Source organism: Drosophila mojavensis, unplaced genomic scaffold (genome assembly GCF_018153725.1).
Source record: "Drosophila mojavensis isolate 15081-1352.22 unplaced genomic scaffold, ASM1815372v1 contig_80, whole genome shotgun sequence".
Taxonomy (NCBI): Eukaryota; Metazoa; Arthropoda; class Insecta; order Diptera; family Drosophilidae; genus Drosophila; species Drosophila mojavensis.
The window spans coordinates 11,661,902-11,689,401 of NW_025318906.1; the positions used below are offsets into that span (position 1 = coordinate 11,661,902).

General features: G+C 39.9%; 1 protein-coding gene across 6 annotated transcripts in view; it reads left to right on the plus strand.

Moving 5' to 3' along the window:
* Positions 1 to 27,500, plus strand: part of LOC6579535 (syndecan) — a 137,631-nt gene that overhangs the window by 106,117 nt on the left and 4,014 nt on the right. The window contains exons 2-4 of one of the 6 annotated variants that reach the window (XM_044010797.1): positions 4,599 to 4,706; positions 26,060 to 26,480; positions 26,868 to 27,425. In XM_044010797.1, the coding sequence (XP_043866732.1) occupies positions 4,599 to 4,706; positions 26,060 to 26,480; positions 26,868 to 27,425 (1,087 nt within the window). The remainder of the gene's footprint in view (positions 1 to 4,598; positions 4,707 to 26,059; positions 26,481 to 26,867; positions 27,426 to 27,500) is intronic. The other 5 variants (XM_044010798.1, XM_002005393.4, XM_032730598.2 and 2 more) reach the window with 5 other exon arrangements.

Below are 27,500 nucleotides of genomic sequence, written 5' to 3' on the forward strand. Positions count from 1 at the left end.
GCTTTTTTGTTTTTTTTTTTTTTTTTTTTTTTCGTCTATTTTTGACTGTGTGCTGTGAGCTGCTCACGCTACGTATACGTGCAGCAAATTGCATTTGCAATCGATTCCATTTCATTGCCTACTTTGCGGCGCCGCACACTGACAGCCGGTTGCCTGCCTGCCTGGCTGCCAGCTTGCCTGTCGGCCTGACTGGCTGTCTATCTGCCAGGGACAGCTTTAATAGCACTCTTAGCTTTCAATCCAATTGCACAACGGACAGCTGATATGTACCCACCCACCTCCGTCTCCCTCTCCCACTCTCGTTGCCTCTCCTGTTGCCATTGTTGCTCATTTCAAGCAGCTTAACGAATGCAACTGACAATCGAAAAATGCACAGCAGCTGCTAAAAAATTTTATTAGCTAGAGTTTATTTTATTTGAATTTATACCAAAAAAAAAAAAAAAAAAAAAAAAAAAAAAAAAAAAAAACAGAAATAAAAATTATTGTTCGTTTTTCCAACTCTTTATTCAATTTATTTTATTTGACATTTTGCATGCAATTTTAATGGCATTTATCTAATCTGCTTTTATTTGCGGTTGACAGAAACCAATTCATGTGAAATTGAAATGCCTGCAAAGCGGATAAGCAGAGCGAATGAGCTATTAATTAATTAAAACTGTGGCCATAATTAAATGAACACATTTAACAATTACAATCAAGATAAAGTAATTAAAATAAAACGACTTTTTCGCGATCTGGCAATGTTTAATATTGTTAAAGTTGGCTACGAAATAATAAAACTTAATAAAAAATGGTAAAAATAAATATATGTTATATGACTATGCCATATATTTATTTTTACTATTTTTTATTAAGTGTTGAATCCATATGATTTATAGTATTGTTAAGTTGGTTGGGAACTGTAGAATCAATTTATGACTCTAAAGCTATACAATATATTTAAGTACAGCATAACAGCCTAAATTAAGTTGATGCGTGTCAAAAATAAATATACAAAATATTATAAATATATATACACTATATATCCCAAATATAAATTGCTTTGCCGGCTGACTTAAATTCTGCTAGAAATATATTTTTAGTTCTTACCTGGCCGTAATGCCTTAATGCAACATGATCCGCTGTAAAGTTTATTATATTTATTTAATTTAAATTGCAGCTTAAGGCTATCTGGCAACGCCAACATGGCTTATGTGCTTATTAAGTTGGCTGCGCCTGACCTATTTTCTGCGCATTAAAGCCGAAAAAATGGGTATCTTTCGGCTTTGCTGCAAGCTGATGCGTTATAACTTAAAGTCTTAAATGCTTTGACTATTTTTCTGAATTGAAAAAATTGTTGAAATATCGCCAAAAATATGCAATGCATTCAAATATTTATATTTGTTCGTAAATAGTGGAATTTTTTTGTATGTTTCGCGAGCAAATTAATATTATTCTTGGCAAGTAAACAAAGAGTTTATATTTATATATTTATTCACACACACACACACACACGCACAGTCATGCTTCGGGCACATGTGAGGTAACTGTAAAACTGTCAATATTTATATTGATTTATCGCCTGGCTGGCTCTGCCTTCTGCTCCCTTTTTAGTCCCTTACTAAAATGGCAAAAACGGTGCTTTCGCTTTTTTATCTTGCTCGCATATTTATATTTGTCAAAAAGTGCCAAACAACATTTTGCATCGCTTTATATGGCTGCCCCGCACAATTGCATTTCAATTTCAGGAGTCGCCGCCAGCCGCTCTCATCCTCCGCCCCCTCCTCCGCCCTCTGGCTGACAAATTGTTGCCAGTGGAAAATTCATATAGCAGAAAATAAATGAAAAATATGCGAAATATGTTGGGCAACACTTCCAGCGGAATCCCTTTTGGCCGAAAGATTGTTTGGGCCACACTGCATAAACGTTTCAAATTTGACAAACTTTTCGCTCAGCAACTGCTTTTTTTTTTTTTTTTTTTTTTGCTGCTGTTGCTCAGCAATGCTGAAAATTAGAACAAAGTTAAAAGTTGTTTGTTCATTTTTCTTCAGCTCTTTTGTGCTCTATTACAGAGATTATTATTATTTGTCAGCGAAATGGGAAAAGAGCAGTGCGTTGACTTGACGTGTAATAGATCGAGTTTTTGGAAATGATTATCCTACGCTGATGATTTTTAATGTTAAATTCTTGCTCTAGTAATATTCTAAAGTTTGCCATTTAAGCTTTCTGTTTTCCATTTTCATTTATTGCCATCTTTAGCTGCGGCATTCGTTAATCTTGTCTCTTCTATTTTCGATTTGCTGTTCTTTTGACACCTCTCGCAATTTGTTCGCCTCAAACTTAATTTAACAATTTGCTCTTTCGTTGTTTTCCTAATAGTTTTTCTGGTTCTTTTCCACTCCGCTTTGTGCATTGCTTCTCAAATTGCTTTTCGTTTTGGTCTCTCATTTCTCACAACTGTTTTTAGTTGTACTAAAATGAATTCAGACTTATTCAAGTTAAAGTTACCTATTCTCTTATATCACTTCATGCCATTTCACACTTCACTTCTCTCAACTGTCGCTTCCCTTTGCTCTTCAATTATGAATGTGTGTGCGTTTGTCTCATACTTGGGCAACTCACCTGCAGGTATTCAGTCAAAGACTTTACACAACTTTTGCGTTGATCCGTTGTTTCATCATGCATGTTCGTAATGAAGGACTAAACTCCAAAGTCCCTTGCATAAATGCAACACAATAATAAATAAATGAGTAAATGCACACGGCTCTTCGTTATGGGGCCAAAGACATGGTAAATGCATTTTGCCAGGCATTCAACTTTTAACCACACACACTCACACGCACAGACACACACACACACACATCACACCAGGACTAACTTCAGAAGAGCCGCCGTCGAGCAAGAAGGCTCCTTCGTAATAATGCAAAGGATACGTGTCTCGTTCCTGCCGGTTCCATCCTGTCCTGGCCTCTTCCGAGTCAAATGCAAAACTTGGCAAAACGCAACTCGACTGAAGGCGCAACCACAAAGTTCTGTAGCTGCCGCCCTGAAGATGAAGTGTTTATCTGAGGTTTTTTATTATTTCTACTCGTTTTTTTTTTCTCTTTTGCGCGCGGTTATTCACACCTATGGGCAAAAACGTGAATGAATGACAATGTCAGGTGGGGCCAATGTGTGCCTGTGTGTGTGTGTGTGTGTGTGTGCGGTTGGTCTGGCTGGCTTATTCCAGTGGTTGCGGCTGCTAAACTAACTTTTGACTTTTGGCTAATCTGCAATGCAGCGCGTTGAATGTTTAAACTTGCCCACAGGGGATTATAAAAAATTGGTTTATGGCGTATAAAGTCATTTATTTCATGCACTTTTCTTCTTCGTTTTTTATACTTTTTTTTTTTTGAAGCTCGTAAACTTTGCTCAAGTCGTGACCCTAATGAGGGCCGCGCACAGGTCCCACACAGCCGAGTCAGCTGTGTGGGCGCATTAATTATGCAGCCAGCAGCTGTTAATGGGCAAATTTAATACCCTAGAAATAGCTAGAAAAGTGTAGCTATGCTAGAGGATTTATAGAGAGCATAAAATATGTGTTTAGCGAGTGAACTGTGAAATATATTTACCTCTATATAGATGATCAATAATTCGAGACGGCTTCGATACAAAACAAGCATAAATATTTTTCATTAACAATTTAAGTTATTTGAGTTAAAACTAAAATATTTTCAAATAAATTTAAAAACTGCTACAATTTATAATAATAATTAGACAGTTTTCAACAGCTTGAGTTCATAAACTGTGGAATATATATACCTCTACATAGATGATCAATAACTCTGGGCTTCGGTAACAATTTAAGTTGTTTGAGTTAAAAGTAAAATATTTTTTAATAAATTTAAAAACTGCTCAAATTTATAATAATTTTATAAAATTAAATTTATAATCAAATTTATAATAATAATACAGTTTTCAACAGCTTAAGTTCATAAATAGTTTGATTACTTTTCCTCTACAATTTTAAAGCATTGTCTACAGAGTATCTGCTAGTCAAGCACATTTAATATAAATTGTAGTTGATGTTCTTTTTTGTGCCCTCGCATCCTGGCCAAAATTTTATATTGATTTTTACAGTGGCATCATTAAAAATGCATTTGTTAAACAATTGTTGTCGCTGCAGCAGCAATTGTTGTCGCTGCAGTTACAATTGTTGTCGCATTCGCATTGTTCTCAATAAATGCCAATTGTTTGTGGTCAGGCAATTGGGTGAGCCACAAACAGTCTCAACAAAAAAAAAAAAAAAAAATGTATTTAAAAATGTGTAAAATGCAGTTTTTATTAAATATACTTCAACAAATTTCAATGTGTGTTTTCTCTTGCTCGTGCTTTAATTAATGAATTGCAAATATTTGTATATATATATGCATATATATATATAGAATAGTGCAGGCTTGCATAAAGCAAGAGAAAACAAAGAAAAACTTGAAATTTCGGCGAATATTAAAAAAGTTTGCGTCATGTTTGATGTGAACACTTTTGGTCTCGTTCTACTCTTTCTTCTCTTCCTTCTCGTTCTCATTTTCATATTTTATTTCTTTTGCTTCAATTTTCTGATGTGTTTTCTTTATTTACAGAAAACTGTGAAAGCTTCGATTGCAGCGCCCGCATCCAGCGTAGGACGGCAAACGGAAGAGATTTATATAGATGACGATGGCAGTGAAGGCTCCGGCGGTCGAGGCGGGGTAAGTTTCTCAATTTAGCAAATGCAAATCCTCATGCTGAATGCAGAGAAATTAATTAAATTGCAAAAGTCTTGACCAGGGTCAACAGATTTTGTGCTGAGGCAGCATTAAAAGTCATTGGAAGTCGCCGCACTTCATTTCCGTTTCCTCTATTATTATTAAATGTATTTTCATTTTCATTTTCATTTTGTTTTCCTGTTCATATTGCATTTGCATATTTCATGAAGTTGAGCGCATATTAAAATGCCATTTGAACACAGGCAATGAAAAACTTATTGTTATGCAAGTTTGCGGTCAGTTTTAGTACACACACACACACACACACATAGATACAGCTGCCTGTTTGGCTACAATTTTATAGCGTAATTCTATGGGCGTGGCGGTGAACGCCTTTTTTATGCGTTACATTTAACAGCAGCCAAAAAACTGTGATGTGCGCATAAACAATGTAAAATATGTAAATTTCACAGCCCTAAAAAACAGTCATATTTTCTCTCTAAACATATAAATTTAAATAATAATGCAAAATGTATTAAATATTAGCATAGAAATTTAAGCAACGGCAAGCAGTCCCAGCAGATTAGATTTAACCTTGTTGCCTCTTTGACATGCTGCACATTAGAAGTTGCTGGAAAATGTGGGCAGCTGCTATGAATGATTGACATTTTGAGTGCTCTATATATCCGGCATTATGAACACGCCTCTAGCGAATTGACCTTCAAGTGACGGCAGGGACTTAGAGAAATTTTAGATATGCCTCGTGCTGTTGCTCTTGGTGTGAGCCATATTTAAGGTTCAATTTTATCAAGTTTACATTTAACTTGAGTGTGAAGAGAAGTTAAGATATGTATAGATAGGCCGAAAATGAAAGCAAATAAAAGGTCTTAGTAAATAGTAAATAGACTAAATTATTAAGTAGACTCCGCTGCAAATATTAAAGATATATATACAAATATGTACTATATGCATATATCCTAATACAAGTTATATGCTTTTCCACCCTAACTATGCATTTTACATTCAATGCCAATTTGAATTTTCTGATCTTCCAGTTCTTACTTCTCAGTTTTATATGTAGCTAAGGAAATTATTGAACGCTTTTATCCATCTATCAATACATTTGGCAGCAACAACATAAACTTTAAATATATATGTATGTGCTTCGATTTGAAGCTGATGAATGCTTATGTTAGCCATAAATTTATTAGCTCTGACAGCAAGCCGAAATTTAGGCCCTTCAAATGGAAAAGCAGAGACAGAAACTTCTTGCTGTGTGGAGGCTGGCATTTATGGCCTTTACGCACACATCATAAACTTTTCGTGCGTAGGAAAATCGTGATGTGCACAGGTGAAAATTTTGCACGTTTTGGGCTGAAGCAAAGCCCAGCTTATATGATCAAAGTTAACTTTTGAAAACTCATTTGTTTATGCGCCTCCAATGTTAATGCAGTAAACATGCCAGATTATGTGGCTGTAGTTGTTGTTGTTGTCGTTGTACAGCCTGCTACTTATGTGGTAAATGTGAGCGTGTGTGTATGGGATGTGATGTGTATTTAGTGGCATGGGTGTGTGTGTGTGGTGTGCTTGTGCGTGTGCTTGACATATGAGCGACATTTTGTTTGAAAGTTTTTTGACAGCCGTTGCTCATGCACGCACACAGACCCAACATCAATTGTTGACGCACGCTTTTTGATTTGTTTTTGACACACACACACACACACGCACACACTCACTCACACACATACATTTACACTTCAAAAAGCAAGAAAAAACTAATTAAAATACGTTGCGCTGTCATTCCGCATTTCTGTGCACTGCATCCCTCATTTCCCTCTGTGGAAAAAACAAAAATGACGGAAAAAAAAATAAAGTTTAATTAAATTCTTTATTCGGTTTCCGATTTCCTTTCTATTGCCCCGCTCAGATTTAATTAAACATTTTGCCAATGTCGCTGACGTCACTTTTTGCTCTTTATTATATACTTTGCCATTTATATATATACTTTATTTTTTTCTGTTTTTTGCTGCGCTTCAGCTCAGTAAAAACTCAAAGGAAACACACAAATAAAAGTTGCAAACGAAAAGAACGAAAAATCCGCATAAAAATAGGCAAAATGAAATTAAAGCGAGGCGCGTAATTCAATTCCTTTGGCGAATGCGAAGCACGTTGACTGCTGCTGTTACTAAATCAACACGAGATGTCCTTTGCCCACAGTCCGAAACGTCGCCTTCGCATGAATTTGCATAAGCAAAAGCCCCGAAAAAAGGAGTTGAATGTGTGGCATATTTGGCTATTTGTTTCGGCGCTGAGATTGGGCCAAAAAAAAAAAAAAAAAAGACAAAAAAAAACAAAAGGGAATAAAACTGGCAAAACTGTTGCCAAAAAATCGAGTTGCTTTTGTTGTTGTTGCTGCTGCTGTTGTCGGTGTTGAGCCCGGCCAAAGCTGAAGCTGTAGCCAGTCAACCTAACTGTCTGTCACACTCGCTCTCTGTCGCTCTCGCTCTCTGCGCCCTCCCACTGTTCATTTTCGCACTGTGGCATTTTCTAATTTCCCCTTGCCTGCCTCAGGCTCTGACGCTTTCTTTCTGCGCCATTTCCGTTGCGGCGCTGCATGTCCTGGCTGAGTTGGCATGTCCTGCTTCGTATGAGTTGGCATTTTTATGCAACTGACAAACGCCAACGTTGCCTCTCATGTGTATATGAGCTGCCTGGCTGCCCCCTCACTCTCTCTCCCTTCCGCCTACTGGAGTCAGGCAAATGCAATTTATTATACGCTCCGTTGCCCCGTGCAAGCGAGTAGCTAGCTGTTCGCCTTAAAGCAACTGCAGCGTACAACTCTCTGCGGCTTTTCTATATTTCAAAACTTCTCGCTAAAATTATGCTGGAAAAATATCAAGAATACCCGCGCACGAAACGTCTCAACTGTCAAGCTACGCTGCCTTCTGCCATTTCGTCACAAATGAGACGAGCTGAAAGATGCCCGTGGGAGCACTGAGTGATTAATCTTATATGATCTAGCAGCTAGACAGCAAGTCAAAGCTGTGGAGCTGAACTCTTTATGAGTTGAGCCTGAGAGGCAAAAGCCATTGGCAGAGCTGAACTGTTTTAAAGGGCTTAAGAGTTTGAATTTAATGCAAATAAATGCCGTTTAGTCACTCACTGAGTAAAGACTCAGAGAGCAACCGATGGCATCGTTTCTTTAACGACTTCGTTCGCGATCGGCTTTGTTTCGATTTCTGTTTGTTCCCCGAACTCTTGATTGAATGAAATGAAACAAAATGTCTTTTGTGTATGTATTGGTAGGAGACTTCTCTATGCTAATCAATTGCGTATGTGTGAGTGTGAGCTATTCGCTCACTTACTAGTTCTCATTATACGAATGTCAATCGTATCGTTACAGAGCATGTTCGTATAATTTTGAGCGTAAAGAATCAAACGGTCAATTCGGTTTATTTCCAAGCTGATGATTTTGTATCAATCAATCTCAGGGAGATAATAGAGCAAAAAGATGCTCTGGTGCTTTCTAATGAATAAAAAATGAAAAAATACAAATTAAATACGATTTCCCTCCCCAGCTGCTGTTGAGTTTCCTCTCTAGCTTCCTCTGCCTAACTGTCTCCTTCTTTCTATCTCTCCCACACGTTCCCTTCTAATGCGATTTTCATACAATTACAAATGCTTGAATGCTTACCATGCTCACAAATTTTAATCTTCTTTTGTAAATGCAATAATGAGAACAAACTGCTGTCAAACCACAAATGATATATCAAATAAATGAAAAGAATGTGGAGAAGCAAGAGAATTAAATATAAATTAAAGAAAATACATGAATGGCAAATAAAATGAGACAGTCAGTCTCAATGTTCTTAACTACATATTACCTTGCTGTTGCTCTGAGGACATTAAAATCCTTTTACGACTCGCAGAGAGTCGTCGCATAGACCTTGAGTTTCTGTTCAGCCAAGTGTCCTTGCGTGCTTGCAGCCAGTGTCATTTGTGTTTCGACTGTATTATTAATGGCTAACAGTGAAAGGCTTTCGGCTAGTCCTTTGGCTGTTGCTGTCTGGTGCCGTTGCGTCTGTTTATAAATTATGATAAATTTTCGGCCGCCTAATGTGTCACATTTCACATAGTTGTTTTAGATTAATCAGTGGTGGAAGGCCAAGTTAATCAGCGCACATGGCGAATGATTTATGTTTGCCTGCGGTTGCTGCCACTTGCTGCTGCCACTGCTGTTGCAGCCACATTTAACACATGTTACACATCTGGGCGGGGGCTGGGGGCTGGGCTGGGCTGGGCTGGAGCACAATCGTCGGCCCTTTTTTTGAGGCGTGTCAACAAGATAATGAGATTTTGTTGCTGCTTGGTAAATATGCAAATATCTGCATAGCTCAAAGCCAACCTGCCACACAATGCGGCAGGCATTGGTCCAGCTGCAGCAAATGTTGAGTTGCTGTTGTTGTTGCTGTTGCAGCTGTTGTTGTCGTAATAAGCCGCATTCCATTGCATTTATAACCATAGCAGGAGCAGCAGCACGTTGCACACAGTCATTTTTGCTGCTCGTGCTCCCGCTGCTCCGGCTGCTGCTGTTGCATGGGGCATATGCATCTCTTTGTTGATTAATAACGAGTATATGGCGCACGTGCTTTAGCAAAAGGCAGCAGCTACAGTTTGCATAACGCACTATTATACTCATACACACACACACACACATACGCAAGCTAACTGTTATGTACGTGCAGCCACACTCACATGTACACATTCAACGTGGTTAGTTGGTATTTGTGTCACACATGCCACACATTTGGTAAATGCGCATTGACAATAAATTAACATCGATTGACATGTCCCATAGAGAGAAGAAGCATTAGCTGCGAATAGAGCTGAAAGGCATGGCTTACACTGAGATAAATATTGTGTGGAGATGTTAAAATTGAGTAAATAAAATTTTAGTTAAATTTAAAAAGAATAAATTATGATATTCGAGCTAAACTTGAGTAATTAGGAGCTAGCTAAATAATCCAAGGGAATTAATTATATATATATGAACCAAAGTGGAAGTGGAATATCGTTAAAGTCCATATATGTACATCTATAATGATTCCTTTCTATATGAATTCTTGTTAACTCTCAACAGTCTTAACAAATAAAACAAATAATAAAACAGAGTCATAAATATATTTTCTATACTCTTACACTTGATCAAATTTCATAAATCTCATAGAAAGTCCATAAATTCAATAAAATAATTTAAATATTATTGATTATGAGTTCTTCTCCCTCTCACCCTTCAATTTCTTTCCCTCTTCTCTCTTTTTTGACCTCCGCCAATTGTCGACAATTTATTGCCATAAGCCATAAGTTTAACATTCCTCATTTCTCACAGTGTATAAACTCTACCGAGCTGACCAAAAGTATGCAGCACACTCTAACCATTATACACCTATAGACACACACACACACATTGCTGTAGTGTGTGTGCGCGCCAATGCACTATGGGGAATTTTTCCGTTTTTCGGGTATTTAGTCATTTTTGCGAAGTATGAAAATTTATAATTTTTTTATGTTAACATCTTAATAAAACTCCAAACTTTAAGGTACTGTACCCAAAATGTTGAATAACAGTCCACTGTTAAGCCTAACAGCTGTTAAAGTCAGCTGTTATCTTCGAAAAGCATTTGCCTTCAGCTTACAATTTGTGTTAGCCGATTTTCAAATCATCGTTATTCAATGACCAGACATTATTTTTGAGAAATTTAAAAAGGATATGAATTTTTAGGGCTTCTACTATGCGTTGGCTTAAAAACCAATTGATGTTTGAACTTATTTTAATCATTTATTGTATAATTAGCAAATGTTGTCAAATTTCATTTCTTGTAAATAAAATTAAACTTTGCAAAGACATATAAAACAGCCACCAGGGCGCACCAGTGTAATTCCAATTGCATGTTATAGAGTAATCAATTGGGATCTTAGTGCCTTTGTCTCAATGTGCACTTTTGCGCACAACCGGCGCAAATCAATTTTTAGCAGGTGACTATGAGCTGACCTGTGTGATATTTGGCTCAATGAAAAAGGCAACTCTAACCAAGAAATAGTAATTGTGATTTTGAAACTAAATAAGACTAATATTGATTCAACTTATAAATGATATTAAAAAAGCAAAAGCCGCTTTTTTTGCCAAAATATAAATTACAAATGGAAGAAATGCAGCAGGAACAAAAACTAGCTGACAACTATGAATGACTGCCTATGACAGCAAATGTTTATAAAAATAATTGTTCATTTGAGGCAGATTATGGAAAGTACTGTTCATCCTGTAGGCTTTTTTGGTAAGGAAGCGTCTGATTTGCCCAACCAGGTCTATAAATCAGACTAATTTCATCATGCATGAGAGCATGAGAGCAGAATCCATAATTTCGCTGATGGTTTTTAACAATGGATACATCTGATCAGATTATTTCTTCGGCAAATCTTTAGAAAAGAGTTTGAAAGCATAAAGGTCGCTGTCTAATGAAGTTGTACGTATTGTATTATGTAAAGTTGAAGGCACAATTAAATCAGTTGAAGAACCCGAATTTTTTTAGCGGATCAATATTTCTGGCTGATTTGGAACTCGAAACTGAAGAAAACTAATTTCGATTTTATGAAAGTTCGATTGTTTTCAATTAAAATTATTATTTTAAAGTATGAACAAGCAAAATTCTTAAAAAAAAAAAAAAATTTTTAATACAAAATTTTAATAAATTTTTTTTGGGTGGGCGGTGACACGCCCATTTTTCTAAAATATATTTCTGATGGTATACATATTAATAATACAAAAACCGGATCAAAAAATCTGGCTTAGTTTTTAAGTTATTAATTAATACCCGATAATTTGGATTTTTCCCCATAGTGCAATGTGTTTATGTAAACAGCGGGCATCTGTTTTGTATGGTCGATGTGAATGGTCGCCTCGCCTCGCAGTGTTGAATCCTGTAAAAGCTATGAATCCTGTATCCTGTTTCGCTGCGGCTGCTGATGCTGCTGTTGTTGTTGTTGTTGTTGTTGTGAGAGGCAGCTCCTGCTTTTAAGTACGTGCATATAATTTTCCAAGTTGTCGTTCGCTCTTCTACTCGTGCTGTCAATATCACTTGCTTACATGGGAATTTATTGTTGACAGCGCACATAATACATAATGCATAGCACACACAGACACACACACATACATACACACACGCACACACTCGAGCTATGTGTTGGCGTTTTAGAAGCTCTACATTCGATAGACATTGAAATTTATTGTGATTGTAATGTTAACCAACGCAGGCTCAACAAAATGGAAATGAGTTTATGGGCACGCCTCTCCTCCAGCATATGTAAGCCAGCTTAGTGTCCATATGTGAGAGTGAGTGTGTGTGTAAGCTTTGCTATTAGTGTGTTGACTTTTTATAAATACCCTATACATTTAAGAAACAATAGTTGAGAATATAATTTTTTTTTAAAGTATTGAATGTTTTTTTATTATTTTCTTCATACATACATCATACTACGTATTACATACATCAATCCCTTATTTTTCTCTTTACATTCTCAAAAACAACTCCAAACTGATTGCCAGCTCTCTATCTGACTTTTATTTATGCAAGATATCTGCTAATTATTTAGTTTGCCTCTTAACTATAGAGAATATCTGCTAGCCGCTTAGTCATTGGGATAATTATTTATTTCTTGCGTGATATTTGTTGGTCTAGACTAGGAATAAATCTGGCTGTCTGCCTGCATTCATTACTCACTGTCCCAACTCTGTTCCCAGCAGTCCCGCTCCCTTTCCCTCTGCCTGTCTCTCTCTGTCTTCCGATTTGCTTAGTTGCATTATATCACAAGCGTAATTCCCTCACACACAGACACACACACACTAACACACACGCTCATATATGCTTAGAGACTAATCCAAATTAGGCTGCACACAGCCGGCGATAGCATTAACAAACCGAATTCTATTTCTCCACTTTTTTTCTTCTCTCCCTCTCACTCGCTGGGTCTGCGTTGTCCTGGCAGCTGGCTGTGTTGTTGGTGCTTGGTCATGTCGTGTCGTGTGCTGTGGCATATTGCGCATACGCCCTGTTATGCCACAGCCACAAAACACTGAGAGAATGAGATGTTTGCGACAAGCATGCAGATTGAATTAAAGATACAACAACAAGGCCACGAATCGCTACAACAGCAACAGCAACAACAACAATGACAGGAACAACGACGGCAACAACAACAACAACAGTGTTGCCATATCATTTTTGAAGTCAAACGAAAAGTCATTGTGAAAGTTGTAGGAGTTGCGCCTTCTTGTCGGCGTCGTCGCCATTTTGTTTGTGTTGTTGTTTTGTGTTTTTTATGCGCATTGTTTTGTGCCAGTTACTGCGAGTCGGTTTCCTTTTTGTTGCCTTTTTGCTCCTGCATAATTTATGGCAATAAATTCGCTTAACTTTACGACAATTTGTTGCTGCGGAGTGTGCCATAAAATGCCAGAGACACTGGCGCAGACAGCCAGCCATAAGCGGCTTTAATTTGATTTTGGTGGCACGATGGCCACATCCTTCTCGTGCCCACGTCAGATACTGAATAATTGATTTTGGAAGCGCTTTGATGTGGCTGCTTAATGTTGGCGATTAGCGTGAAATTTGATTTGCAGCTTTGACTATTGACGGCTTAATTAAAAACAAACGTGGCACTGCTTATGCCCCTTGCCCCTTGCCCCTGCACAAGCGCATTGAGGCGGCCGCCACTTCAATTAGTGCAACATTTTGTGGCTCTCCCTCTCCCACTCTAATTCTGTCTGCAAACCTCTTGAAGCCCAAAACTCAAATTGCGTCTGCACTCGAAAGGCCGACAATGTTTTGAATTGCTAATGCCAAAACGACAGGCAGGCAGTCAGTCAGAGTCAGTCAGAGTCAGTCAGTCAGCCAGCAAACCAGGTAACTCACCAAGAGCTAGACAGAGTAAGGGAGAGGAAGAGGAAGAGAGCAAGAGCGATGACTGACGCTATTGACGAGCTGACAGCAACTCTGACTTTGACTTCGACTTCAATTGGGCTTGATGCAAGTGCAGTGCTGTTCTCCAGTTGGCTGCACGCCCCCCCGCCCAAACTTGACTGTGCGGTCGTGGCATAGACCCAGCCACTTCCAAATGCTGCAACAATTTAAAAGTTCAAATTCCGACAATATTGTTACAGCATTTTAATCCCAACGTTGCTGCTTCCCCAAGCTCAATAAGTTTCTCTTAGATTCAATCAATATATATCTGCAAAGTTTTCATTTGACTAGCAGTTCTAAATTATATTTTATATTTATGCACTCAACTTTATAAGACTCTAGGAAAACGAAACTAAAATCATGAAATAAATATATTTTCATTAAATGCTAGCATAATATAGTTATTTTTCTATCATTTACCTAACTGTTTCATATTTCAATTTCAATTTATTTTCCATCAATAAATAATCTATGAATGCCACACACGAAATTTATTTTGTGCAGACTTTAAATAAATTTGCAATTCATAAATAAAATATGAGTGAAATATTGCTGCGCTCGGTCTAATGAAAATCTGACAAGCTCTGCTTATTTTTAGATTTTTTACCACTCAAAATGTTGACATTGATGCTTTCACTGGCATATGAAACTACATATATCCTATATCAGAAGGGGATTAAAATTTTGTTTTATTTATAGTAGACGCAATTAAAAATAAACTCGTTGAATTGTTAAATGATGTGAAAAACGAAAGTTGACGAATCAAACTTCAGGCTAAAGTTGACATGAGCTGCAAGCCGAAACGGTGATAATTTATTTTTGGCCCAAGCGCTTTGGCCAGTTAAATGTTTGCCAACTTATTGAATTACAACTCAAGCACTAGAACAATTCAATTCGAAAGAGTTGACGGATGGTGACTGTTTTAGATACCCTGCAGAAAATGATTTCAAAAGTAAAAAAAAAAATTTTAAAAAAATAATAATAAAACAAATTATAAAGTAATAAATATAAAGTAAAATGCATAAATTATATCGATAAAACTATTATATACTCCTCAGCACTTTATTTTCTTCTATAGGGTATCTCCTAGTTGTTCATCTAGTGCTGCCTACTTGGCATTCTTGGCGCTCTCTCAGGCATGCACTTTGGAGAGCCGCTCGTTAGTCTCTGCCTCGGCTGCAGTTGTCGCTTGCTTCCTTTGCTCTGTGGCGAAGGCTTGGCCCAAAGGACTCACTTCCTTTCCCAGGGCGACTATTTCTCAGGCAGTGGAAAATTCTTATTTCTTTCGCTTTTAACTGTCATTTGTCGTTCTGTCAGCGTTGCCACGTTGCAATTTGACTTGTAACCGCACACTTAAGTGTCTGTGTGTGTGTGTGTGTGTGTGTGTGTGTGTGTGTGTGTGCGTGTCGACTGTGTGCTTTTAGGCGCAACGTGACGCAGTTTGTTGAACCTAGCTGACATTCAGTGCAGCCTTCTTAAAGGATCTCGGCTTTGCTTTTGCTGCAGCTGCCTGGCTGGGTCAAGCAACTTGTCTTAATGCCCCATGAATAATTCAGCTGAGTTCAGCCAGCTGCAACATGCCACAAAATGTTGCTGTGGCTTGCAAGTTAATTACATTTGTTGCATACGTGCAGCAAGCGTTGATTGCATGCGCTGTGCACCTGAAACACAAGCGAAAGCCGCAGCCAAGGCCCGAGCCAAAGCTAAAGCCAAGGCTCTGCTGGCCATTCTACTCGAATGCAAACACTGAGCTGGGACCAAGTGCAACTAAAACGGAATGCGGGAGCAGTTTAAGCTGCTCTCGCAGAGCACACACACACCCATATATATATATAGATTGAAATATGATTCATATATATTGGATAGCAGCCACAACAATGTGGCTCACATTCATCAGTCAAACAATTCGCTGTCAAAATATTTGCTTCAATAAATGATGATGAATGCAAATTTATGTGTTTGTTGCATCGATACCAATTTCAATTTGAATTATGCAGATTTCAGTAGCTGCCACAAATGGGGGCGTGGCTGTGCTCATTTGTATGATTGCTGGTTTAATTTAATACGCTGCTCCACTAATGAGCATCCTTGTTGCCCGCTGTCAATGTTAGCTACCTCAACATTGCACCGACTCGACAACTCGCCCCAGGCCCCACAGCTCGCCCGTAAAGCGAAACCAATTGGGGCAGCCAACAAAGTTAGGGTGGAGTATTTTAGTGTCGTGCACCAAAGGTTGCTCTAATGGCTAGTTTAAATTTAATTATAGATATTTTTACACAAGGACAAGCATTAATTGAATAAAACTCTGAGAAATGCCAAAGAGCGAGCTCTTTTGGCAGCTAACAACTGTAGCAGCAGGGATATATTTCTGACATGCCTGAAGGACGAAACCTTGAATACTTCGCAATAAAATATTAACGGCTTTCTTTAGGTATGGAACGAAATTTGTATCGCAGTTTTTTTTTTTAGCAACTTGTTGCTCATTTCTGTTCGGATAGATTGGATCGGATATGTTGCATTTTATATATTTATATTAAATTCATATAATACATAATAAGTCTAGCATAAAATGAAACTTCTAGCCAAAGAACTGTCTACATGTTCTCTACTTACTTAAATCCTTCAGCTATGAGAATAGGCAGCTGTGATTTAATTGAAATTCGGCATCGTATCCATGGAATTTACATCTCATTTCACCTGTGTCACTGAATAATTCGCCCATTTCAAGGGAAACAGCTTCAATCTGCAATTATGTACAGCTCATCTGACGGTCGATCATCTGTGGCAGAGGCACAAGGACGCTCCATCGCATCCTTTTGCTCAACGTAACATTTCTATGCGCTTGCGATTGACTGAGCAGCTGGCTGAGCCACGCCCAATGCATTGTCACAGCGTGTGTGATGGGGAGGAGGAGAGAGTGCATTAAAATTTTAATGATGTGCCATGGCAGTCAAGTTGCCAAGTTCTTCTTCTTCTTCTGCTTTGCACACGTGCAAGTTTCTCTGCATGCTCTACATGTGTGTGTTTGTGTGGGTGTGCCTGGCTTCCTTTGGTTGCTTTCGGTTCAGTTGCTGCAACAGCAGCAAACATTAAGTCGCGTCTCTGGTGCCGCAATTAAAATGCAACAGCAGCTTTAACATGCGGCAAGTCCCTCTCCTCTCAGCCGGTAAAAGGGAGCAGCATCTCCAAGGAGCCCGCTGCTAAGCTGGCAAGTTTATTGCTTGCTTAGCTTAGCTCATCTGGGGAGTCCAATAAAAATGTTGGCTTATTAGCTGCAAAGGGTTCCAAGTGCCTCCCCCTCCATGGCAAACGCTTGACAGTGCATGCAAATTGTCTTTGCCGGAAGGGGGAGCAGAGAGCTGAGTGCGAACGAAGATAGATTTAAGCTTAGTTCTGTAACATTTATCGATTAAAGTTAGCCGCAAACTTTGGCGCCTTTGTTAATTTTTGATTAGCAGCGTGCAAAGTGCCAAAGGGCTCCAGGACTTAGGACTGGCTAGTCCTAATCCTATATTTTATGCCCTGTGGTTAAGGGTTGGGCTGCCTAACCTGACCCTTAAAGCGGATTAATTATGCCAGCAGCCAGAGCAGATAGAGCAACAACAACAACAGCAGCAGCAGCAGCTGCTGCCTCAATTAGCGCTCGGCCAAGGAGTTGAATGCGCGACATAAATTGCATTTTATGCGCCGTCTGCATTTAAAGCGCGGCATACTTTTAGGCGCTGCCTTTAAAATGTAAGCAGCTGTGGACTGAATGTGTGTGTGTGTGTGTGGAATATGTTTGCCTTTGCTGTTGTTGTTATCTGCTTGGAAGCTTTCGCTATTTGCGCTCATAATTTGCCTTTGCCTAATGCGATGCGACGCATAAAAAGAATAACTGACAGTCATTTCATAAGTGTGAGCGAGATAGATATGCAACGAAATGGGCAATGGGCAATGGGCAATGGGTAAACAAAAAAAAAAAAAAAATATTACAGAAAAGCTGAAAAAAAAGTATAAAAAAAATAACAACAAACAAGACGACGCCTGTTCCTGGGTGCGGTTATTGATTTTCTGTTCACTGATGAGCAGCAAACCAACCAAAAGCAAAGCAAAGCAAAGCAAAGCAAAGCAAATGATGATGATGGCGATAATGATGCTCATAATGATGTGAATGCTGCGTTGGCAATTTTCGTTGTTGTTCTTGTTGGGCTGTGTAAAGAGTGAGGAGAGAGGGGCGATGGGGGGGAGAGCAACAAATCTGTGTCTGGAGCTCACGTTGAACGAAAATTGGGCAGGGCAACACGAAAAGCGCATTAAAAGCTCAAAACGAGCGATTAAAGCCGCAAATTTCTAGACTTGACCACAGACGAATTTCAGCAGACAAATAACACGCTAAAATAGAGCATAGACAGAGAGAGAGAACTATAGAGAGAGAGAAAGAGAGAGACAAGGGAGACTGAGCAAAGGCAGATAAATCAACTCGGCAGCTCATCAGCAATAAGCCAAGTCGTAACCAAAAGCTGAACGTGATAAAAGAAGTTTGCACGAAGGAATATGCATTGAATGCGCAAATTTGCGTATTTCCGTTTCCGGTTGACGTGCGTGCGCCAAAAATAAAAATAATCAAAGAAAATACACATACATTATGCATTGCTATCTGTCTGTGTATTTGTGTGTGTGTGTGTGTGTATGCACAGAGCAAGAGAGGCAAGCAAACCGAAAACACAATAATACAATAAACAGAAACGACAGAGCACAGCCAGGCGAGAAGTTGAATAAGAAAAGGGAAACGCAACTCCTGTGCGCTGACAGCGTGCCTGAGCTTGATAAATGTGCCCAGAGTGTGCACAGGCAGATCCTGAAATCCGGTGCGGGAACAGGACCACGGCGAGCGGGCAATGCAAATGCAAAGGAGCAGGCAGGGGCAGGGGCAGGGCCAGAGGCTGAGGCAGAGGCAGAGGCAACAAACTGCCAATTAAGTGCCAAATTATGCCAATGCACAGCAGTGGCAACAGCAACAATGACAACAACAACAATGACAACAACTACAGCTACGACAGCGACAACAACGGCGAGAGCAACAGCAACAACTACTGCAAAGACAACAACAACTGCAAATAATAGCCATGGAACATTGTTAAATAAACGCGTTGTCTTTGATTAATAACCGACTAGAAGAATACCCAGCAAAGTGTTAAATTATAATTATTATAAATATTTAAAGAAATAGCTTAACATATCAGCTATGTATGGGACTCACCAGATAAGAGAATTCGGCCTCAGTCTTCAACCGAATGTATATAGATAGGCATAGCTTCTCCATATACGCAGAGTCTATACTCTTCACATGGACATACATATATCTATTATAGTATATATCACTATACATATATATGCCGTTACATACATATGTTGGCATTGAAAACTGCAAAGCATGCTTGAAATATTTTGTGCTCTACCGCCTGAAGGTTTCACTTTGTTTCAATTGAAAAGGTCTGCTGATCTGCTTAAAATTTTGTAAGTCTTCCTTTATGCTCTGCCCATATTTCTTTTTATCAAACTGGGCACGTTCTTGTTTTTGTTTTTCATCTCACAAGAATGTTGTTCATTAGGAATTCCTTCTTGTTGTTGTTGCTCGAAATGTTTTATTTATTTAGCCAAATTCTGAAATTAAAGCAACAAATAAAAGTGGAAATAGAGCAAGATTTAAGGAGACCCATGGAGATGGCTTAAATATGTAAATTAAAAGTGCTTTAGCTGTTAAATTATATTTAAAATATATTTAATTTATAGACAAATTTGAGCAGCAATGGTTCATAGAACGTAGCATGCCATATCGCATTACGTATACGCCGCATTTAATTCTTCTAGCACGTTGCAAAGAGTGTGCTGCAAATTATGCAAGCAACTGTTGCAGCTGCAAGGCCGCAACAACAAAAGCTTTGCCTGCAACAACAGAACACACATTGTTATCGCAAGTGGAGCAGGAAAAGTAAAAGTTTTCTATAGCTGCCCCCAAATGTAACCAAAGTGAGAGGGAGACACAAAGAGAGGGTAACAAAAAAAAAAAAAAAAAAAAAAAAAACCACACACAACTTGGCCAACTCTTAACATGCAACTGATATTTAGGTGCAATTCTTGGCTCGCAGCTTGGCCCAAAACTTTTTCAATTTACTGCGCGCATTTAGAAAGCAATTATTTGCAAAGGGTGGGGAGGTGGAGAGGTGGGGAGTAGGTCGTAATGCAAATTTAATGTGCGCCAAATGAGGCTGTCCAAAAACAGCCATTAAAGTGGGTTAGCCATATATACATATACACAGACAGATACAGACACAGACACAGATACAGATATAGATATATAGATATCTAGACACACATGATATTTGTGCTGGTCATTTGATTGCATTACGCCTCAATCTAAATGTAAATGGGCAATTGGGAAAACGAATAAGAGAAGCAGAGAGAAAAGACACAGAGCAAAAAAATAGTAAGTGAAGTGGGCTAAAAGAAATGTTAACTGGGCCAACAGCTGAACTGAACCGAACCGAACTCCGAGCCCGGCTAAGTGGAAGCGTGTGGGGGCAAGCAAATAAGAGCTCAGCTATTCTTGCCACAAATGCGTCTGCAGCTGCTGCAACTGCTGAGCTCCGCATTCAGCTCCATGCAGCTCCAGCTCCAGCTCGAGCTGTGCAAAATGCATGTAAATAAATTAGAATTTGATGGCCAACTGGCAACTGGCTCGGAGCTTTAGCTATAATTGAACGGCCCAAATGCAGTAAATGCCAAATTCAAATGGGGCCCAACGCACAGCCGCAGCCGCCTTGCGGTTAGCCAGGATCGTACGGCCGGCAGGGACGTTTACCAGCCACATTTGCAAAACTGTACAAAATGCACAAAAGTTTTTCCCCAACATTTCCTACAACAAAAACTGGCCACTTGGAGTGCTTCAATGGGAGAGAGAGTAGAAAAGGAAAAATGGATGAAGGAGTAGAAAAATATGTGAAAATTCAGTTGTTGCAGCAGCATCAGTGCTGCATGTGTGTTGCACAAACAAACTGAGCAACTGTTGCAACAAGAGCGACAACAACGACAATGCCAACCGCTGGTCAAAGCAACAATTTACTCCATAAGCGTGCCGCTCCACAACTGGGCCAACTTGCCACCAACCACTGGCAACCGACCAGTGGCAACTGGCAACTGGCAACTGGCAACTGACAACCGAAAAAAGTTTCCATGAAAACTTCTGTACAGCATTTTTGTGCGTTCAAACAACAACAAAGAGAACTGAGAACACAGAGAGAAAACGACCCGAAGCTGGGCAGAGGCAAAAGTGTCGCAATTGAAATCGCCTTCTGCTTAACCTCAATTTATTTCCCTAAATCTCTTCACTTCAGCAGAAAGACGGGGCAGACTGGAGGCAACACGCGCCTAGCTTTGTGGTTGGCACGGGTGAGGGGAGGGAAGGGTAACAAATTGTTGTCGGCTGTTGCGTGTGTCCTCTACACATGAGCAGCAAAATACAGAAAAGGCAGCAACTCAAAATTGAATTTCGCCTGCATTAATTATGCAGGAAAACAACTTGTCCTTTGGCCCCAAGGTGGAGCCGGTGCTCAGTGCTCGGGCTGATGCTGTGCTGGTTCTGCACATGACAAGTGCTTACCAAACGTTTGCCTAGGACCCAAAAGTAAAGCGAAACAAGTGGGCGGACAACGTTGCGTTGCTGTTGCTGTTGCCGTTGCCGTTGCCCCCCTTCAATACGCCCATTATCTGCAGCCACCCAACAGTCTAAAACTTCATTAGGAATAGTCTGAAAAATTCATGAGATTATCATATAAATTATGATTGTGCTGCGTATTTACCTATTTCACTTGCCAAATAATAATTTAGAATTGCAAATGGTTTGTGAGTGAAAATGTTAATGGAGCAGAGAAGATGTAGCAAGGCCAAGATGACATGATGAGAATGCTTTAATTGTCGCATATGTATGTTAAATTAAAGCTAAATGAAATTGCATGCCTATTCTAGAGTTGAAAACATTTTTTGCATCTGCTCAATAAACCTTTCAAAGTTTTCAACAGCTCTCATTATATATGCAATATCTGAAATTCTTCCACCCGCTTCGAAGAGACATACAAATCAGGTTAACTTGATTTCTCTTTAAGAATTTCTATGTAAATAAAATACTTCTTAAGCTTCTCTGCTCAATATACGAAGTACTTTATAGTGCTCTCTCTGTGCCTGAAATACACTCAGCCTCTGGCTTGCAACTTGCACAAGTTTATGATACCCTTTTTATGTGTTCCTTTATTATCCTTTTTTCCTGGCTGCCTTGTTGTACATCATCTGAGCTGACATAGTTTTCCGCGCTCATTATGCTTGAAGGTTGTTGCCCGTTTCTTTGCGCACTTTTTGTTAATATTTTTCTTTTCTTATTTTTATTTTTATTTTGTGTTAGTTACTTTTCTGCTCGTTGCTTGCTGTTTTCATTAAGGCAAAGAAATTTGTTGTACTCCGTTGATGTTGTTGCTGTTGCTGTTGTTGCTCTCCTTTATAAATTTGATTTGCAGTTTTGCACTTCAGCTGCAAAGTTTAGCTTTTGGTGCAAGTTGAAATTGAACTGCGAGGAGCTGGAGAAACTCTTTAAAACATTTTCAGCTGCTCGATATTAACTTTGTGCAAAGCGTTTTTATGTGAGCATTTGCATATTTCATATTTGCCAGCGGAGACGAGACGAGTCCAGGCGAGCAGCAGGGGAGGCGAGTCGAGTGGCTTGGCGCTCATATATCACAAACGGTGTCAAGCATACGCCACGTTGGCCAGCCAGCAATAGTTGCAGCAGGAGCAGCAGCAGCAGGAGTAGCAGCAGCAGCAACAGTATCAGCAGCAGCTGCTGCAAATGCTGCAGCTGGAATTTGCAGTACAGCAAATGCAAATTTAATGCGAAAAATATTAAAGTCAGCGCCATTAAGTTGAACTGAAAATAGCAGCAGCTGCTGCCTTTTGCTGCAGCTGCTCTCTCTCTCTCTCTCTCTCTCTTTGTTTCTCTCTTGCTCTGCCGTTGCAGGTGGCACGTTCAAATGACATCATTTAAATTCATGCATGACCCACATAGCATCATCCAGCCGCCAGCCGCTAGCCACGCCCACTGCTCATGTTTTATTAACAAAGCAATTTATTGCATAAAATTCACAGTTGCCGCCGCAGCTGCGAGCGAGCAGTCTATCGATCGCGTATAACGTTTGCGGGCCATGTTTAATGAGGCCAGCAGCCAGCAGGCAACGGCCAAGAGCCAAGAGCCAAGAGCCATGGCCAAAAGGCTGGCGCCTAAGTAAGCGTAAACCGCAACTATGAAAGTGCAATTTGGCAGACCTGCCGCCTGCATCGAGAGTTCATTCATTGGCGGCCGCGCTGAAAAGTAGGCAACAAATGTGGCCCAAACAGCAGCGAGGCGGCAACAGGGCAATTAAACTTGCAACAGCCACGTGAGCAACAGCGCGCAGTCTAGCAGCAGCAGCAGCAGCAGCAACAATGCCCGCAACACGCCCACTCGCCACGCCCCGCTGCTAATTGCTGCATAAATCAAGCGGGGAAAACAGCGACAAAGAATTGTGGCCAGGCACGAAGCAGGGCAGGGGCTGGGGCCTGCCACTCGAGCTCCCTCCAGCTGGGGCAACTAGCTAAAATGTTGTTTGAAAAACGTTTTAAATAAACTGTGCAGCCAAGGAGCAGGCAGCAGGCCCATATGCGAAACAGTTAAAAACAAAGCAAAAAACGAAATAGAAACAAAAAACTGGCTAACATTTTGTTATACTTTATGAGCCACTTTTGACCAAATGATTTGTGTATACAAATGCGCGAATGTGCACACACAAACACAAGCACACATACACACACACACACATATACGAAAATTTATGAGCGCCATAAAAATGCTGGCCCGCAGTGCGTATACGCAATAATACAATTTTTCCAAACGTCGTAAATTTTTTAATTAAATTGCGCAGCGCAAACGAAGAAAAAACAAATGAGTGAGAGAAAAAAAACACACACAGCATAAAAACCAAACATGAAAAACAAATTTTCGCCATAAGCGCATTTCATGTAAAATTTTGTATTGTATTTTGTTTTTGCTTTTTTGCTTGCCAAAGTTGTTGAGCCGCCGGCTTGTATGCTTTCAATTTGTCTCTAATGGAAGTGTGTGTGCGAGTGTGTGTGTGTGTGTGTGTGTGTGTGGAGTGAGTGTGTGCAAAATAAATTACAAAAACATGCGCTTCACTTTCAACGCCTGAGCGCTATCTAAAAATAAAAATTATATTTAATTAAATGCCGCGTGTTTCCGTAGCAATAGACGGACGGCAGCCCGAGTTCAGCTCGAATGTTTTATTCATGGGCTACAAATTGGGAAGCTGCATGCAGCTAAGCCCTCTCACACGCGCCATTAGACGCGCATGCGGTGCTTGGTAATTATTCAACAAATATCAAATTAGACGAAAGCTTTTCAATTTGCATGTGGCATGCCACACTTTGGCATGTTTTAGCAAAGCTAACAATTTGGGAAGCGAAGCGAGTCAACTTTTCGATTAACCAAGAGGACATTAGATATAGAATTGTGGGTGTAATCAATATCGATGGGAGTTTTTGTTAGGAAAGATTAGCAAATGTATTGTGAAAGGAGAGAATTTCTGGGATGAGTTATATAATGTGCTTATGATAAATGTGTGTCTTGTTGAAAGGCTGTAAGAAATCATAGCAGCACTTCAGAAGCTTTTTCATATTAATAACAAATTTCAATATCTTAGATTTATTTTACAAAATTTGCAGTTAATCAAAAAATGTAGCTTTGTCTTGTAGCTCCAAGAATCTACAAATAGCTAAAGAAATTGCTTTCGGTGCATTTTATTATGATTCGCTTCTTAAGCAAACAAATGTAAATAGCATTATCTATACTGACATTGTTTTCCATAAAAAAAAAAAAAAAAAAAAAGAAGACGAACTTAAAGAAATAATTTGTAGCATTCGATTAAGCATTCGAAAGCAATTAAATGCGCACAGGCCAAGCAATTTAGTAGCTAAGATGCCATTAAATCTCAATTAAGTGGCGAAAGCGGCCCAAGTTCATAATTTAGGGCTAAAACTGATTTATGGCAAACGTAAATAAAAGTGGGTTTATCTGTCGCACCTACAGCTACAGCTACGGCAAGATAAATGGGGACACGCATTAATTGAATGCCGACGCAGCAATTAGAAATAATTCAAGCGCCGCTGCACATTCGTTAGCAAAGTTCTGTGGACAAAGAGAATTCTCGAATTGCGCCCAATGGCGTCGATGTGAGCATAAGCATTATAATGATGATGATAACGATAATGATAACGATGTTTTTTTTTTTGGCTAAAGGTCAACAGTTGAGTCGAAGGTAAAAGGTAATATTGCTTCATGTTTTTGTTGCGGTTGAAGGCAGGAATTCGGCATTCATCTGATGGCTAAGCAGCTGCGACTAACCGTTTTCTTAATGGTCGAACTGTGTAGCGAGGGGGCGTGGCTGCAGGCGGGGTGGGCCAACAAGTGCCCCGTTGCCAGCCCCCCAGCAACTCCGTCCCGGCCCTCGTCGTATATTGTACACACTTATACAGATAAACGTAAACATGTTGGCATTTCATAACGCGTGAACAAATTCAATTAAGTTGCTTCAGGCTACTGACTCCTTGAGTCCAGCTCCCCTCACTCTCTGTCTCTCTCTCTCTCCATCACTCTCTCAGTGTCTGTCCTTTGTCCTGTGTCCTGCACTGTTTTTATGGGCCAAAGCAAACGGCGACAAAATTAAAGTAAATAAACAAGCGCCAAGTGTGGGGGGCAGCCTCTGTGCCAGGACAATTGGCATTGGTCACAGTTTGTTCTGCCATTGTCTATGTGTGTGTGTGTGTGTGTGTGTTCTGTGTTGCCCAAATAAACCGCAAAAGCCACAGTGAAGGCACGAAAGCCACAGCATTCGCAATAGTCAACCAACTGGGGCCCGATGCCAGACAATGGCCATATAAATGTGTCCCCAGTGTAGGTATGCCCCATTGTGCCGCACTCTCCTCCCCCTCCACTCCTACTCCTCGTCCGCCTTCAGGCCGCACCCGCTAGTCAAGCACCGTACGCGCTGCTGCCTGTCAAGGACATGGCAGTCGCATAATTTTCAATGCAAATCGTTGCCATTTGTTGCGCCACACAAAAGTCCGTCCGTCCGTCCGTCCGCTCCAAAGGGAATTTGGGACAAAAGCAACAGTTCTTAACTTGTATTTTGTGTATTTCTGTTGCAGTTGCTGCTGTTGGCTAAAGAAAGCACTTAACTTTGGGCCTTTGTTCTATTGTTTCAGATACACGATGATCTAGAAAAGGAAACGGACTACTCTGGCTCTGGCTTTGGACCCGATGACGAGGACGCCATAACCGATCACCATTCCAGTTCGCACAACACGCGCCTACAGAACGCGGGCAACTCAAATAGTAAGCATAAAACGAACGACAACGACGACAACGATCTCATCTCGAGTATAATCAATCATCATAATCAAATCGACATCAACAACAAGAACAATCTTAATAATCTCAATATCAATAATAATAATAATAATAATAATAATAACAATCATCCAGCGAATAGTGGCACAATCATTGGTAGTAGCACCAACGCCAACAGCAATCATAATATCAACAACCAGAACAACCAGAACAACAACCTGAACAACAACAACAACAACGGCATCATCAGCAGTGGTAGTGGCATCAGCACAATCGGTAAAGATCAAGCTAGACTAACAACAACCATTGACAATGCCAACGTTACATGTTCTACATCTCTTAATAATCAATTCACAAACACAACAACAACAACAACAACAACAACAGCCACAACAACCACAACCACAACTACAACAAACATTACAAATCCCTCATCCAATTTGAACACCTCAAACATATCGAACCTCCTTTCAATTCCAACGTTTAGCAATAATAATACGACAGGTCCAATAATAATTTTAAGTAATTACAACAACAAGCTCAATAACCACAGCAACAACAATGAGAACAACAACAACAACCGAAACGACGACAACAATCCACTTTTCAAGAAACTCTTTAATATTTATTTAAACACAACATCAACCACATCTTTATATCCAGCAGCTCACACACCAACAACACAAACAACAACCATTAGCACCACCACCACCACCATCTCCACCAGCACAACCACCAATCCGCCCCAACTCAACAACACAGCAACCGAACAACAATCGAAATCAGTTGACAACACCAGTAGCACCATCGCCACCACCAACACCACCTTGGCCACTCCCAGCTCGACCTTTAATCAGTCCACGCCCCAACTTCCATTGCTGCCCGATGCCGAGGATGAGGACGATGCCTTCGATCACGAGGACACGCTGCAGGGCAGTGGCGATGATAATGACGACGACGAAGATGGTGATGACGACGATGATGATGATGATGACAATGGCGACGATGCGGACGACAAAGATGATCAGCTGATCGATCCACATCCCGAGAGCGAAATCACTCAAACGCATCACACGCATGTGGAGACGTCCAATGGACGCAATGACAACGATGGCGATGGTGATGGTCACATTATCGATTTGGATGAGAATGTGGACGAGGATGATGGACTCTACACGGAGATCAGTGTCAACAAGGATGTGACACACCCAGCCGGCGGATGTCAGTGGTTCTTCCATTATTATTATTTTGTTTATTTGTTTGTGTTTCCCTCTTATATTTCTGTTGTGTGCCTTC